General features: G+C 48.5%; 1 protein-coding gene across 10 annotated transcripts in view; it reads right to left on the reverse strand.

The window, feature by feature from the left end:
• Window positions 1-17,266, reverse strand: part of TTLL5 (tubulin tyrosine ligase like 5) — a 276,403-nt gene that overhangs the window by 62,459 nt on the left and 196,678 nt on the right. For all 10 annotated transcript variants that reach the window (XM_055131147.1, XM_055131139.1, XM_055131146.1 and 7 more), the window contains one exon: window positions 14,341-14,536. In XM_055131147.1, coding sequence (XP_054987122.1) covers window positions 14,341-14,536 — 196 coding nt within the window. The remainder of the gene's footprint in view (window positions 1-14,340; window positions 14,537-17,266) is intronic.

Raw genomic sequence — 17,266 nt, forward strand, 5'->3', positions numbered from 1 at the left:
GATTTTTGGGTCATACCCAGAGATGCTCAGAAACGACTCTTGGACCCTGTGCTCAGAGGACAAGCTGCTGTTGGCCTCCCACATGCTAAACGCGTGTTCAAACTATTGACTCGTCTGTCTTCTTTTAAAAAAAAAAAGAAAAAGAGTGTTCCAGGGTTGTAGGTCAGTGGAGGAGCACTGTTTTCACATATGTGAGGCTGTGGGTTTGATCTCCAGCACCAAGAAATAACATATCATTTTTCAAGGACATCTAAGCAAAATATAAAAGGATGGGGGAAAGTCCACAAGATCAAAACAACGAGACGAACAAGCCAAACAAGGTTAGTCATTGCACAGAATATTGAGAAAGGATATGTACAAGCCTGATGGCTTCCAAGGAGAAAAGCTCCTTAGCTGGGAGTCATGGCTGAAGGGAAACGAACCCTTTACCGAATGAAATTTGTACCTTTTGAACTCTGATATTTATGGATATTTATAAATATATACATATATTTCTTTGTTAAAACAAAAACAAAAACCAGCAAAAGGATGCTGAGTTCTAATAACAGGTAAGCAGGTGAGGCTGGAGAAACAGGACAGAAAGGGAGGCCATTTGCCTTGCATGTGGCTGACCCGGGTTCAATCCCCGGCATCCCATATGGAACCCCTGAGCATACCAGGAGTAATTGCTGAGTGCAGAGCCAGGAAAAACCTCTGAGCACTGCCAGATGTGGCCCAAAAGTAAAAAAAAAAAAAAAAAAAAAAAATTAAGCAGGTAAATCTTAGTAGCAATATGATAAAACATTAAGTCTAAAGTCAGAAATATCCAGGGAGCTCCAGTTGTAAGCAGTAAGCCTTTGGGGGTAGGGGTGGGAGTGGGAGGGAGGAAGTAATAGTTCAGCACTCACAGCTCCAAAGCCATGTTAAGCCACAGTGAAAGGCAGAGACCCAGGCACGGTGGGCTGGGCTCAAACGCAGCTCTGGCACTTACAAGCGTGGGTGACCTTTTCAAGTTTTAAGCTCCCGGAGCTTGAGCTGCCTCAGAAGCAATTATAATTCTTTTACCGGATTTCTGGGGATTAAAGGAAGATCCCATAAGTAAATCAGCCTAGGTAGTCAATAAAGACTCTTGAGATAAATCAAAATGCCAGGCACATGGCAGACTCTCAACAATCACCCCTTCCTTCCCAACCTTTGCAGACTACGGCAGAACCAGAGGCAGGAGGACGTGCAAGGCTGCCCATCTGGAAGGGTCTGTGAAGAGCAGGTGGTCGTGCATTTTTTTTTCTACAGACTTTTCTGGTCTTAAGGAGATGCTATGAAAATGAACACAGTGCTCCAAATAATTTTTTTTTTAATGAGAATATGTTAAGGTTCTCCAGATCACACTGACTCTTTCTCGCAAAACTCATCTTTCCCAAACACCTGTAAGGTTTTATTTGCATGTGTCTTGTCAGATTTAGCACGTGCTGCCTTTGACTGCAGCCCCTTACGTTGGTGTCTCCTCCCCCACCTGGGCAGTGCACACCTGACTGTTTACTGTGTCAGACACAGGGCTGGTGTCATGCCCTGTGGCAGCAGGGGATTAACAAGCACTCAGGGCAGGGATGATGGTTCCAAGGGTTCATCTTCTGTTTGGTTTTGGGCCACACCCAGTTGTGCTCAGGCCTGACTCCCGACTCTGTGCTCAAGACTCTCTCATGGTAAAGCTTGGGGGGGGGGGGAAGCATATGTGGTGCCGGGGACCGTCCCCGGGTCACCCACAGGGAAGGCAGGCACCCTACCTGCTATATTCTCTCCTGAGTCCCAGACAAACTGTTCATCTTTTAATTTAATTTATATTTATTTTAATGAGGACTGAATCTCTCCTTAGACAAGGACACAGGCAGTTTCTGCTTCCATGGAGAGAGAAGCAACCTTGGGAAGGGATCATTCTCTGGACTCTAAATAGTGCCCGGTGTGGTATTTGCATTCAAATCATATTCAGCCACAAAATATAACCCATAAGTAGGTCCTAACTAAAAACAACATTACCTAAAACAGCAGCAGCAAATTAGGAGAGCTTATTGTTTCAGGAGACTCGATACTTTCACTTTTCCCTTTTCCCCTAAAAATTCCCCTAAAAAATTACCCTGATTTTGTGTAGGACATATATGCTTTGCTAAAACATTTCATTTCCCAGTCTCTCCAGTAGCCAGAGATAACAAGGTCCTGAGACAGAAGGAGGAAGTGCATCTTAGATTTCTGATGGAGGAGGGGGGAAGGAATCTCTAACTGCCTAAAGTCTGGGAGATGCGTGCCCATTCCAGCACAGGCAGCTGCATCGAAGCTTAATTGAGCTGAGACAGAATTCTCAGTACACCAATGAGTCAAGCTAATTCAAACCTCAATACTACATAAATGCACCGTGGGGCATTCTCAGAAAAGATCTTTCCAAATACAGTGGGGTGGGGGGAATCACCTAATTTATTTGGTGATCAAACTACCAACAGCAAATAGCTACAGTGAAGCGGATTATGATACTATACCATCCAAAATGAGTGACTGAGACAAATCCTCAGGTGTTTCACCAAAGCCAGGGTAATAAGTGCAATGACAGTAAAGCAACTGAACCTGATAGGCAGGCAAGCAGACAGGCAGACAGACAGACAGACAGACAGACAGACACACACACACACACACACACACATACACACACACACACACACACACACACACACACACACGCTTTGATTTTCGTTCTCAAGTGGACAGAAGGGTTCTATAAAGCTCTCTGCATTTGGAAGCTACGACAGGTTTGCAGATACACATCAGCACTCACAACCCCGGAGAGTGGGGAGCACATCCGTGAGTCAGGGTCCTGGGAATGTGCGTGTTGCGTGAGCACTGGCCTCTGCCTCAGACCCGGTCCCCACAGAAGGACTCTGGCTTCCTCACTGGCTGTGGGAAACAGCCACGCTGTGAGCGAGGAGACTCGGACAAAACCACACTGAGGGTTGGCCGGGCCCCAGGCGAGACTGGAAAGGCCCGCCCTGTCCCACAACAGAAGGGCACTCGTGGGTGGGAAAGAGGAATTTCTGATGGACAGAACACAGGCGGCGGCTCGGAGGGTTCTGAGGAAGCAAGCTCCGGGCTCTCGTCTTAGAAAGATAATACTGTTCAGAGATTAAATTCTGGGAGTTTTTTTGTTTTTCCCTTGCCTTTTTTATATTCCTCCCAGAAAAAAAATACTCCTTTTATTCTTTCCTCAGGCTTCCTGGGAGTGATGAATCAGAGCGGTATGGCTCTTTAGAGTGAGACAACTCTAAATTCTTCTTTGGAAAGTGAAGGGAGGTAGAGGGGAAACGGCAGGTCTCATTCCAGGGGCTCCGCCAACCCTCTGCAAATTTCCTCTGATTTCAGAAGGGCAAACGTTTCTTGGCATTATTCTCCCAGGTGAGATTCTGCCCTTGCTGGGATGAAGTAAGTCCCCATTACGTGGCACGCCGAGGCCCATCTAGTTCACTTTTCTCTGGCAGCTCCAATACTGGGGAGGTGGACGAGAAGGTGGAGGCACTCATCCAAACACAACCAGGCCGAGAGCAATTCAACTCACAGGAATCACTCGCCTGGACACAGACGTGTCGTGGGGGCCTGGAGAGAGCTCCTGGGGGCAGGGCAGGGGAGGCTGGTTGGTTCTGTTTTGGTGGAAGAGGGCTTCCAAAAGCCTTCTGTCTCGCACTGGGTATTGGCTGTCTTCCATTCATAAGGTTTATCAGCGGGGAGAGAACTGAAGGCAGAGCAAGAGGCCCAGACTCCCACTTCTGGCAGTGCCCCGCCCCCGGCACGATGCGATGGACTCGGGAAGAAGCCACGACTCCTACAGACTGATGGCACAAATGCCTGAGACCAGACACTGAGCTGCAGATGACACTGGAAGTCCTGCTTACTCATCTGCTGTTTTGGGGGTTTGTTTAGTATTCGGGGGAAGGGGTTTTTTTGGGGGGAGGCGGTGTCACCTGTCGATGCTCAGGACTTATTCTTGGCTCGGTGTGAAGGGACTGCTCCTGGTGGTGTTTGGGGATCATAATGGATTCCAGGGATTGAACCCGGGTCAGCCACATGCAAGGCAAGCGCCCTGCCCACTGTGCTAGCTCCCATATTCTCAAACTGTCCTCTATAAAGACGTACCATGGGGCCTGAGAAATAGTTCAGGGGCTGAGTGCTTGCCTTTCATGCTGCTGACCCTGGTGTGACCTCCGGCACTGCATATGGTTCCCTGTACTCTATATGCCCAGTCCCAAGACTAAAAGTGATATATAACAGAAGAGATAATAGGGCACTTATCGTCACTGAAGCCAAGCTGTGGAACCAAGTGAAATGTCCATCCGTGGATGACTGGATAAATAAAGATCAGGCCCATAACAGTGCAGATCACAGGACAGCATTCAGTCTTAAAAAGGAAATGCCATCACAGGTTGTTAACATGGACGATCCTTTGGCATGTTATATGTTATGCTATGCAGAATAAGATGGTCACACAAAGGAAAAATACTGAATGGTTCCACTCAGATGAGGTATCCAAAGGAATCAAGCTCATGAAAATACAACACAGAATGGGGTGGGGGGCAGGGAAAAAGAGTTTCTGTCACACAAGATGAAAGAGGTTGAAAGAGCCTCTGGGCACCAATGTCAAGAATGCTGAACTGTACATACAACATACATGTACATATAATGTACATGTAATCAGGAGGACTGGTGCTAGGCTATTGGTTTTTATTTTTAATTATATATAAAATAGGCTGGAGCGATAGCCCAGTGGGTAGGGTGTTTGCCTTGCATGCGGCAAACCCGGGTTTGATTCCTCCGCCCCTCTCGGAGGGTCCGGCAAGCTACCAAGAGTATCTCACCCCTATGGCAAAGCCTGGCAAGCTACCCATGGCCTGTTAGATATGCCAAAACCAGTAACAAGAAGTCTCACGATGGAGACGTTATTGGTGCCCGCTCGAGCAAATCGATGAGTAATGGGATGACAGTGACAGTGATATAGAAAATAATAAGTGTAATAAGTGCAACAGACTTCTACTGAGCTTTCACATGAGCAGTCTCCCACCATCATTTCCACATCAAGGGAGAAATCAAAGAATGTTTCCGTGACATGTTCATGACGGCATAGCAGCTGTGCAATGGGCACTACTTGCACCTGGGGGCTGACCTGAGGGGGCCCCACCTACTATGCTCACCTATGCTCGGCTGTTTCCCCTTTACAGAGAACCCACGGAAATCAATCTCCCCTCCAAAATCAAGCTAAACCTAAGCAAACTGAACAGTATGTCCAATTTTCATCAGATGCATTCAAGAGATTTCCTTTGCCATTTAGTCCAAGAAAAAAAACGCTGAAAAATATTCATCTGAAAGCAAATTTTTATTACATATTTTAAAAAGATAATGTATCAAAAGATTAGCCTAACCCCAAATGAGATTTATTATGAAAGTAATTCATAATCTCATTTGCAATTTAAAAAAATATCGTATAACTGGTAGTTTCACGGATTATAAAAATGTGTTGGGGTTCTGGCTCTCCTAAAAACACGGCTGTATCTTACAGCTTCTAATTCATAAAACAAAATACTCAGGCAGGTATTGTCTGTGTAGTGCAGCTGAAAACTGAAAGCTGAGGGCTAGAGGACAGTACAGTGGACTGGGTGATCTCCAGCATCCCCAATGGTCCCCTGAACCCACCAGGAGTGATCTCTGAGTGCAGAACCAGGAGTAAGCCCTGAGCACCACCGGGTGTGGCCCCCAAACAAAACAAAACTGAAAATTGAGGGTCCATGGATCTCCAACTTGTCTGTTTTCCAAGGCTGTATGTTGTATGTTGCTCCAAATCTCACCTGGCTGACCCGTGTATCCTTCACAGATCTTTGCTGTCAGATGCTAGTATGCTTCTTTCTCTGGCTGCGTCCATCCCAGACGGATGGGGCTGGGTGATTCCTGGCTGAGGACGGTCTCTCTTATCATCTCACATAAAGTTACTGCCGTGAGTCCCTCCTCTGCCCACACACCAACCAACCAAGGCCACTGCCCGGAGGGAGGGTATGAAACTGGCTGCCAGGCAGCTGGAGGCTTATGACATTCCAGATGGACCGTAAGCAGCTGGCCAGTGAGCCTATGACTGTGCACATATCCACAAACACGGAGTTGCAGATTCTGATTTATGGCCTCCCCCCCCCCCCCATTTGCACATGTGGATGGGTGTGCAATTGTGGAAGCAGCAGCAGCAAAATAAACTGTGATGCCATCTCTGAGTGATGCTAAGTGTGTCAAACGAGGAGAGAATGAAGTCACTGCTGCCAAAGCAGGGAGGGTGGCGGCAGGGGAAAGGACTCCGGTCATCTTCGCCTGGAGCGGCGGGGCCAGGAGGGAGCAACTCCGCTTCCTCATCAGTGGAACAGAGACGACGCTCCCTCGAGACCAGGACACTTGCATCCCCAATCCTTCCCTGCCTTCTCAGATCCCAGGGAAACACTATTTCTAGCAGCAGCTCAGCAAACAACCTGCCTGAGAAAGGAAGCCCAGAATAAATCAGGCAAAGGTCTCCACTGCCGTAGTCACACTGGCAGGCACCTGTCATGTTTCCTAGGGTCTTCTAAAAATACCCAAGAAATAAAGTCAAAATAATATGGCCACCAGCAACCACAGGGCTGGAAGGATGAAAGGGATATTGAAGTGATAATTCCTACATTGTTAGTAATAACCCCCACAAGTGCTCCTAATCTCCAAACCTCAGGGACCTCTGTCAGGAGATTCCACAACTCAGAGTGTCCCTGAACACATTACAACTCCCCACCCCCCCAAAAAAAGCAAAACCCCCCACAAAGACATTTCTAAGATTTTTCGGCTCACAGGGTCCCCCTACCTTTCGAGACATTTCTAAGATTTTTAAGCCCAGGACTTAAGAATTTGGGGCCTTGGGCCACAGCAATAGCCCAGCGGGTAAGGCACTTGCCTTGTACACTGGCTTTGATCCCCAGCATCCCATATGGTCCCTCAAGCCCACCAGGAGTGACTCCTAAGCACAGAGCCAGAGTAACCCCTGAGCACCACTGGTTTTGCCCCTACCAGAAAAGAAAGGAAGGAAGGAAGGAAGGAAGGAAGGAAGGAAGGAAGGAAGGAAGGAAGGAAGGAAGGAAGGAAGGAAGGAAGGAAGGAAGGAAGGAAGGAAGGAAGGAAGGAAGGAAGGAAGGAAGGAAAAAGAATGTGAAGCCATTGGGATAAAAATCTATGCACCTTTGATAGCTCCTTGCTTTTGAGATGGTCCATTTGGGAAAGAGCAGACTAGTAAAGATAAGTGAGAATAACTTTTCAAATGGAGCTTGATCAGGGAAGCACCTGTTCAGTGGATGAAGCACAACTTTAAAATAGTGCCATGGAAATTACTATTTACTAGATGCTTTAAACATCCAGGGAGGTGCATGGAGCCCGCCCGATGCCCAAGAACTTGGCTGCGAGGCTCATACACCTCAATTCCAATCCCTGTGGCACTGAGAATTTCACATAAAGGATCTCTAGGTTTCCAACTGCAAAACGGGTAGAACAAAAAAGGGGGGTGGGGGGGATTAGTGGTGAAGATTCAGAGCAACAGTACAAAGTTCAGGCTCAGCGCTTGCTTGGCACTTGGTGACATCCTGACAACAATCGTTCTCTGGGTGAGCCCACACAAGGAAAAGGAACTGGGCTCCTTAGGGGATCAGCAAACTGAGACTCAAATTCATTAGAATACCCGTCCCATCTCATGGGCTGAATGGAGGATGATCTGGTTCCAGCCTGTCTCAAAGTGCTACGTGCTTAATTTTGCCTGTATTGTTTCATATATTTTCAATGTATTTTATCAGGGCAGAAGAAAAAGAGTTTGGTTTGGCAAAAATCTATTAAATTGCATAGTTCTGAGGAAATTAGTCAATGATGACACCAAAAATCACACATTTTAAAAAGCTAGACATGAAGTGTTATATGAGAATTCCTGATAACTGGGGGTGGGAGGTGGGGAGAGAGAACCAAAATAGAATAGATCCCCACTCCCACAAAAACAAAACAGAAGAATAAAGCAAGAGCAGGGGCTGGCACTCAGATCAAACCCTTCCAAGAGCTTCAGCACATCACCGTTGCCTGGTCGGTCCTAACCCCCTGCTTCACCCCCCGAATCTCTGCTGCAGAGACCCCCCTACATGCAGCCTTCATGCTGCCGTCTGGGTGCCATGCCCAGGAGCTAGCATGCTATTCCTGGCTGTCTGCAAAAGTGTGCTCTCTGCCCCTCCCCCACAACACAGACACAGCAGCTGAGGATGGGGAGAAGCACTCTTCGGTCCTGCAGGGGGGCGGAATTTTTCTAGACACAGGTAATGAACTTTTAGGGGCACAATAACAAAACTTGGCAGGTTCATATGGGAACTCCTTGCACACCTGCGAGGAACCCTTTGCACACATGCACGCACATACCGTTAGCAAGAAAGTGCGTCAAGCACGGCACTCAAGATGTTAGCAGACCCAAAGGCCCCTTGATGAGAAAAGGAACCGTGCCTGGCCTGGCTCAGCACCGGATCACCACGGCACCTGGGGACTCTGGAGAGAGGGGGCGGTGGTGAGAAGAGGGGACTGAAAGAGAGAAGGAGTGGGTGAAAGGAGGGAGGGGGTCATTTCCTCCCCCTCCAGCTACCCTGAAGTCTATTATAGGCTCTGGGGAGAGACAGGGACGGGTGGAACACTAAGTGTTTAACCCCTGGCTTTGTTGTGAAAAGAAACTGGGGCAGTCCTGGCTGTGGCCAGGCCAACGTCCTGACATTTCTGCGCTTATGGGCTCTACTCCGTCTGGAGCAGGCAGAGAAGAGAGTGGGAGGGAAGGAGAGGGGGGTTGGGGGGCAGGCGTCTAACAAAGGATCACTTTAACAGAAACTACTGAGTAATCGCTCTGTCTGGGCCAAGAATAACATCAGCTCAGTGTCGGCAATTAGAATCGGTCTTTGGGGGGGCCCCCTACCCTGCGGCCCTCCTCACCGACCCCCGCGGAGAGAGCTACTCATGCTGATGTCACCGGCAATCACTGTGGCCCAAGAAAGTCCCCAACGCAGCTCCAAGCGTGGTTTCTGAACTTTTAATTCAGGGGCAGGAAGCCACGAGACAGGACAGAGCCATCAGGTTATGCCGGAATCAGACAGATTCATCTCACTGTCCCGCTCCTCACCACTGCCTCACTTCCCCCCACCACCCTAAAGTGAATCTTAAGGATTACAGCACATAGAAATATTATGCACAGAACATATGTACTGCAGTTGGGGCAAGGTTTAGACCACAGTGAGCCCCAAGTACCGCTATCATTACTGAGACAAAGAGGGAGGAATCTGTCTTCTTATCTCTCGTCCACCATAAAACTTGAATCCTGGGGGAAGTGGCTGCTGAGCAAAATGTACCCTGATAAGAAGAAGGACAAGAATGCACAAGGAGGTTTTCAAGTTTGGAAAATGGATTTATAAGGAGGCAGTGGTGGATGCAACGTTCCTATAAAAAAAAAAAAAAAGACTTGTCTGAAATTTTACAGGGTAAGTTTGAACTTAGCCAGTCTCCCCTGCAAAGGACAGAGAGGCTGAATAAGACTTCCTGATCTCTTTGAGCTCTCCAGCAGGACATACCAGCTCCACCTGGGCACTTGTTAGAAACGGGGACTCCTGGGGGGAGGTGGGGAGGTATACTGTGATTCTTAGTGGTGGAATATGTGCACTGGTGAAGGGATGGGTGTTCGAGCACTGTATAACTGAGACTTACACCTGAAAGCTTTGTAACTTTCCACATGATGATTCAATAAAAGAATACATTAAAAAAAAAAAAAGAAAGAAACGGGGACTCCTGAGCCCCACCCAAGCCTGGCTCCTGAGGCAGAAGTGAAGTGGCAGGGGCGCTGGCACTTTACTGGGCCTCCAACTAGTTCAGCTGTTCAAACCTGGGGTCTGCAAATCTAGGCTGCCCCCCTCAGCCCGCACACACCCTACCCTTGGTTTTCAGAAAGAGCCCTGCTCATTTATCACCTGATTGTCTGTGGCGACCTTCACCCTAGGATGGCAGAGCTGAGGAGCTGCCACAGAGACCCTCCGGTCTGGAAAGTCTCCAGCGTCTACCACCCCGTCACAGCGCAAAGCTACCAACTGTGACAGCGGCTTAGAATCATGTTCTTCCAACAGCATGCTGGAACCGATGCGACTCGTTTTCTCAAGCTCCCTAGAGTATGGGCCAAATCACAGGGATTTCCTCGTACCCGTGTCCAGGGAACCTGGTCAGTGGGTCCGGGTTATTTTCACTCCCACGGTCCTACTGCAGTCAGTCTTCTGGCAAGGGTGGATAAGTGTGTGCCCGGGTTGAGCTTTCTGAGTGCATGGTTTGAAAGGGATGAGGAGCCAGGCTGTCCCCGAGCGAGGGTCCGAGAGGTCCATCCCCTCCTGAGTCAGAGCTGGCTTCCCGGAGACGAACACCTTCAGTGAGCTGCTGGTCCAAGTGGAGACAAGGCTGGGGAACTTCCTCTGCGTGCGCGGCTGCATCGTCCTTCCCCAGGCAGTTATCAGACATCGTGATGAAAGGCACCGTTCATATGCATCATCACCGCAGGGGGTTATGCCAGAAGGCCACGTGCCAAAATTATACTGCCCCCTCCCCTTTAATGTCCTTTTCCTTAAAGAGGTTCTCATTTATAGACCACTGGCTAGGTAAATTCGACTTCAAATGAGCCAGCACTGGTGGCTGTGATAATGTCAACCTACACCTCAGGTAAATGAACCCACAGCAAGAGGAGCTGGGTCAGAGACACTGCCTCTCTTTGAGGGGTCTGCTCAAGGACAGCAATGCCGTCCGTCAGAGTCAAAGCACACTTCAACCTGCACGCGAGGGCAAGCACCGGGGCTGGTCTGAGGCCAGCACCAGAGACTCACTCTCCAGCAGGGCTCTGCTTTTCTTGTGGAGTGATTAAATTCTTCTGGAAGAAAGTGCTCTCACTTACTAAAGATTAGTTAATATCTTATTTTCTGTTTTGTTATAAACTTTTTCATCTCATGGAATTGAAGTTTTTATTTTCTGTTGTTTATTTTTTTTTTCAGCTTGCCCCAGCAGTCTCAGAACTTCAGCCTTAGTCATTTTTACCTAAATCAACCACCATGGATTGTTAAGAATAGGGGGAAGAAATAAAAATGATGTTATAAGCATATATAAAATTATGATGAATGGGCTTCTGCTGCCTCTCCAGGAGACACGAGATAACTCCCTTCTTGGGAGTTCTGCACCCTCCCTAAGACAGATACTCTGACAGATTCCAAAAAACAGATTTTTCCATATACTTCATCATTCAGTGAAACTAAACCAGCATAATCCTCAGTAGAAAAAAAAATCCACACAAGAATAGCAATACCCTGAGTTTTCAAAAAGAATGTGAGTTGCTGGAAGCTAATCAAAAGACTGAGGGACTTACAAATGAAACCGTTTCTGAAAGTGAACATCAAAACTGTCTCTCCCCCCACCCTCACCCCCCAACCTCAATGTCCTGTACTTGGCTTCCTTTGTTCCATCATCCACCATTCTCAGGGGATGAAAAACACTAAAAGGGCCCAATGGGCTGAATTTTTAGAGCCCTAGATTACACTCGCATAAGTGAGACGGCGCTTTGCAGGAGACCTCCCACAGCCAGCATCAGCTCAGCTGGCATTCCCCAGTATTCTGAATGCTCGGGAGAGTCCAGAAGTTGAAAATGCTTGGGCTGGGGACGTGGCTCAACAGTAAAACACATGACTTACATACAAGAAACCTGGGTTCAACCCCCTTCCCCCCCCCAGAAATTTACACGAACTTTTAGGGGGAAAAAAAAATCTAAGATTCATTTTTATATCTGTATCATGGAAATGCACTTGTATCACTTGTCATCACTTGTCATCCTGTTGATCTTCGATTTGCTTGAGTGTACGAAATGGAAATGGAATCAGGCTTTAATACCATCACTTCTCAATAAGGGAATTGCTGCATGACAGAACAATGTGATAACTAAAATGAGATGCTAGGGGCCGGAGTGATAGTACAGCAAGTAAAGAGTTTGCCTTGCACGTGGCTGCCCTGAGTTCGATCCCCGGCATCCCATATGGTCCCCTGAGCACTGTCAGGAGTAATTCCTGGGTGCAGAGCCAGGGGTAACCCCTGGGCATCGCCAGGTATGGCCCCCAAACCTAAGTAAGTAAATAAATGAAATGCTGGAACACACAGTGCCTCTCATAGAAGCAGACTGGTGGGTGGGAGGCAAACGGAGGCTTGGAGGGCACGGGTGGGGAAAGGGGACAATGGTAGAGGGACGGGTGTTGAACTGTTGTGTGCCTGAAACCCAACCACGGATTACTTTGTAACTTCCCATGTGACTAAATAAAAATGAGTAAATCAATGAGATGCTAGAGTCCACACCTTCCAGAAAAGAAGTCCAGATTTTTCTACAATTAAACTGACCTAAAGGGTAGAGAGAGAGTACAGGAGGAAAGGCACTTTACTTGAATGTGGCTGTAGCAGCCATGTGACCCTGGGTTGAATTCCCCAGCACTGCATGGGGTTCCCGGAGCACAGCCAGGGCCACCCCTGAGCACTGTCACGTGTAGCCCCACCCCGGGAAATCAATCCATAACAGACAACAAGTGAGTCTAAAGATCTATTATAAACACCTGTGCTCAGAATTGCTTACTTAGAGCGAGGTAATATGCAGTATGAGTAATCACAGATCAAGATGATCAAATGAGGAGTGATACTGAAGTAATATATCTGGATGGCAGTTGAAAAGGTGAGTAAAGAAAGGGTCTAGGGGCTGGAGCGACAGCACAGCGGGTAGGGTGTTTGCCTTGCACATGGCCAACCTGGGTTCGATCCCCAGCATCCCATATGGTCTCCCTGGCACCACCAGGAGTGATTCCTGAGTGCAGATCCAGGAGTAACCCCTGAGCATCACTGGGTGTGACTCAAAAAGGAAAAAAAAAAAGAAAGGGTCTAAAGATACCTGTTTTATTTGGGGGGTGGTAGAGGAGTCTTCAGGACATGTTGCCTCGGCCACACAGTCAATACTCATTTGGTACAAACCAGCGAACACTACCCTGAGCCATATTTTCACAAGAAAGAGCAAATGACAAGAGTAAGCGTGTGGATTTTTTGCCCTAACCAAGTATGAAAGCAGCTCCTAGAGTCGGGAGTGGCTCAGCCAGAGAATGTGCAGAGGCTGGCCTCCTGGGGCCTGACTTTGGTGAAGTCCCTATGCGTAGCCGGGGCTCTGCTGGTTCTGCAGCACGACACACCTACGTGGATGGATCCCTCTCTCAGACGCTCAGGAGTTTCTGTCACTCTTAGAGATAACCAGGAAGGAGCGAATTATCTTCAGAGCGCAAATTCCAGGACAGCCAAGCTTTTATTGTCTGTGGTTACTGTTTTATAGATCCGCTGTTTAAAACAGTGCCAAACCCACGATGGGAACTTATGCATTTGCAATACGAATTGTATCGAACAAATGCAGCAACCACCTAGCTTACGACCATTTCCAAGGTGAAGAGCTTGAAAGTTGTTCATAGAAAATCCTGAAAGGTGATGGAAGATTAGTTTTCTTGGAGGGGTGGTGGGGGCACACCAGAGTTGGTCAGGGCTTACTCCTGGCCCTGCACTCAGGAATTACTCTTGGTGGGTTCCGGAGACCAAACTTGGGTCAGCTGTATGCAAGGCCAACTCCCTACTCACTGTACTATCTTTCTGACCCAATGACGGAATTAGTATGTGCTTATATATGCCACCTCTATGGTGATACAGAGTGATGTATTTAGAAAAAAACATTCTTAAAATATTTTTATTTATTTATTTATTTATTTATTTTGATTTTTGGGTCACATCCGGCGATGCACAGGGGTTACTCCTGGCTCTGCACTCAGGAATTACCCCTGGCCATGCTCAGGGGACCATATGAGATGCTGGGAATCGAACCCGGGTCGGCAGTGTGCAAGGCAAACGCCCTACCCGTTGTACTATCGCTCCAGCCCCTTAAAATGTTTTTAAGTACCTGGAAATTAGATCCATGTGGAGGTTACTGAGCTGTGTTCATCCAAATACTACCACAGAGATTTTGAGGGAGATGTATTCAAACAAAAGCATGTCAAAAATAGTTCAACCTCATCTTCCAGCAAAGCCACCGTCACAGCTTTGGAACATTTCTCTTTCCTGAATCTAGGTTCCCCAGGAACTGCCTGAGTCTGCACGCTTTGGGGGAAACACAGCCTGCATTTCCCACTGACCTTCTCCATTGTTTTTAACCCACACTGGGAAAACCTTATCTCGAGTTACCTGGTGCCGGGCTCGACTCTGATCCAGAAGCTGGCGGGACTGAAGTTTCTGTTGTTCGAGTTGCTGCAGGGCAAAATGGAGTTGGTAACTGCCCGCGGTGGGGTGGTACTTGTGCTGGGGGGTCACCCCAGTAGCCTTGCTATACGCGTTGTTCTCTACCTCTCCCTCCCAGGCAAAGCCACCTGTCTGGAGGCTCCTGAAGAGAAAAGAAAGCAGATTTCTTAGCGCGATTGCACGGACAATCTAAAGGAAAAGGGGAGAGCTACCCCAGATATTTTCCCTCTAATGTCCTATGTACGGTCAGTCTGGGGTGACAGGCAAACTGCACGGTAAACCCGAGCACCAAAGACAGAGCCGGGGCTACTCAGCTCCAAGCTCTGCGATGGAAATTACTGTACCGCCCGACAGCTGACCGACTGCAGGGCAGTAAGTGCCAGCGGAATGCTGAATCATCAAAATGGCCATGTTGCCCACCCCCCACCCCCATGACTGCCCTGAGGCCCTTTGCGGACCCCCGAGAGTTGTCAGGCACAGGATGACAGATGAGCTACAGTTGAGGCGGAGACACAATCGGCTCTCTCACCAACTTTAAAGGTTTAGGGATGGATGATACAGAAGCCTCAAATTTTCCGAACCACCCATTAGTGAAGCACTGGGTTTCTTTAAAAGAAATGCTTATCGGAACGCCTCGCCCATCACATCACGAAGGGCGTGAGAAGAGACTACTGTCATTTTTCTACACTGATGCCAACGGGATCCAGCTGGGTGGGACCTGGCTGTACACAAGGGAAGGTAAGGAGCCCGCGATGTGTCGGGTGTGCCGAGTACTCTGCCTTCCTCGAGTGGTGGAGTCCAGTGAGGAATCCTACACAGAACTGCAGTCCACGTCTCCCCCACTGCAGGCTCGGGCATTCTGGGTGCAATCCTCCTCTCCCAGAGAGAAAAGTCTCCAGTGAGAGCCGCCACTGCAGAGCTGCCGGAATGGCCAGTATCAAAACACACAGGAAAAAAGCCAGTAGCAGAAAGCTTGTGGCTTGCACGCATTGTTGGTGGGAATGCAAAATGACGCAACTGTTGTACACAACAGCCTGGCCGCTTCTCAGCAGGCGCTCATGCTGTCGGCCCGGCGATTCTATCCCTGCACATACACTCTGAAGGGCCGGAAGCGGAGGCACAGATGTCTGAGCACTGGTGCTCGGCGTAGCCCTGCTCAGGAGGGTCCTAAAGGACAAAACCACCCACGGACAGAAGACTTGCTAAACGGAACGTGAGCTGCACACTCGGGAATGTTCTTCAGCCTTCAAAGGAAGGAGACACTCTGTAACGTGCTGAATGTTGAAGATACCATGGGAAAGTCATGTAAGTCAGTCACACATGTACAAACACTGTTTTCACTTCACCTATACACAGAGCCAGAAGCAGTCAAATGGTGAGAGGTAAAGCCAGATTTGGTTGTGAGGTTTGGGGAGACAGGGGAAGAATGACAATTGTTGATGACCATATTGATTTTTTTCACTGGGCCAAGAAGTCTTGGCAATGGGGGGTAGCGATGGTTGCACAACACTGCATAAGGTGCGGGGGACCCTGTGACGCCCTGCAGCAATCCTTTTAAAAGGTCCTCGTTTACTTGTAAAATAGTCTTATTTGGCAGCCCTTCCTTAAAAGTACTGGTCATTCTTCTCTGAACCTTCTTTAACTACCCTGTATCATCATTGCATCATTGTTTTTCCTTTTTTTTTTTAAAGCAACAGGGACCCAAAAATTGTACGCAAGAGAAATTATCTCATGATGAATAAGCTTATCCCAAACCCTTTCTTAACAGGGGCTTAAGAAAATGCAACAGTGCTTAATTGAAGAGAACTATTCATCATGATTTCCCTATCACGGTGTGATCCTCTGGCACCAATGGCCATCAAGGGCAAAGCCGCAGGACCCTGGGTTCTGCAGATCTTCCTGTGTCCTGACCTGCTTGCCTGGTCATCCACAGTGCGGGTCCGAAGGACCATGAATGAACCTGGCGGAGAGAGCAAAGAGGAATGTTCCTCTCCTGCCAGTCATCTCTCCTCATACACTGGTCATTTTACTTTTCTTCGCTTTTCCTGCCTTTCTCCATGAGATTTTCACAGAAATAGTTAAGGAAAGGCTGTGAGCAGGGACCAACGTGACAGTGATGGATGGAAATGATCATTTTGGACAGGAATTGAGTGTTGAAAGTAGGCAAAGGGGTATACCTGATAACCTTTCAGTATCTGCATTGCAAACCACAAGGTCCAAAATGGAAGAGTGAGTGCATGCGCCCATGAGGGAGAGAGAGGGAGAGGGGGAGGAAGAGGGAGAGGGGGAGGAAGAGGGAGAGGAAGAGGGAGAGGGAGAAGGAGAGGGAGAGGGAGGGAGGGGGAGGAAGAGGGAGAGGGAGAGGGAGAAGGAGAGTGAAAGGGAGAGGGGGAGGGAGAGTCAGAGGGAGAGGGGGAGGGACAGGGAGAGGGTGGGAGAGGGAGAGGGAGAGAAAAGGGAAAGGGAAAGGGTGGGAGAGGGAGAGGAAGGGGGAGGGGGAGAAGGAGGAAGGGAGAGGGAGAAGAAGGGAGAGGGAGAGGGAGAGGGAAAGGGAGAAGGAGAGGGAGAGGGAGGGTGGGGGAGTGCCATAATGGTGGGCACTGGGGGCAGGAGGGAAAGTGGGACCTTTGGTGGTGGGAAAAGTACACTGATAAAGGGACGGGTGTTGGAACACTACGACTGAAACCCAATCACAAACAACTTTGTTTCTGTGTATATCACCTTGATTCAATTAAACAAAACAAAACAAAACAAAAGGACAGTCTATGTAGTGTGCTCTGGACTCCAAGGGTGGAAAGCAGACCGTCTCTCCTCTGACAGCCACACCTCTTCTCCCCCTGCACAGCTTGGCCCCGCAGTGCCCATACACAAT

Source organism: Sorex araneus, chromosome 3, assembly GCF_027595985.1.
Source record: "Sorex araneus isolate mSorAra2 chromosome 3, mSorAra2.pri, whole genome shotgun sequence".
In the NCBI taxonomy this organism is placed as follows: Eukaryota; Metazoa; Chordata; class Mammalia; order Eulipotyphla; family Soricidae; genus Sorex; species Sorex araneus.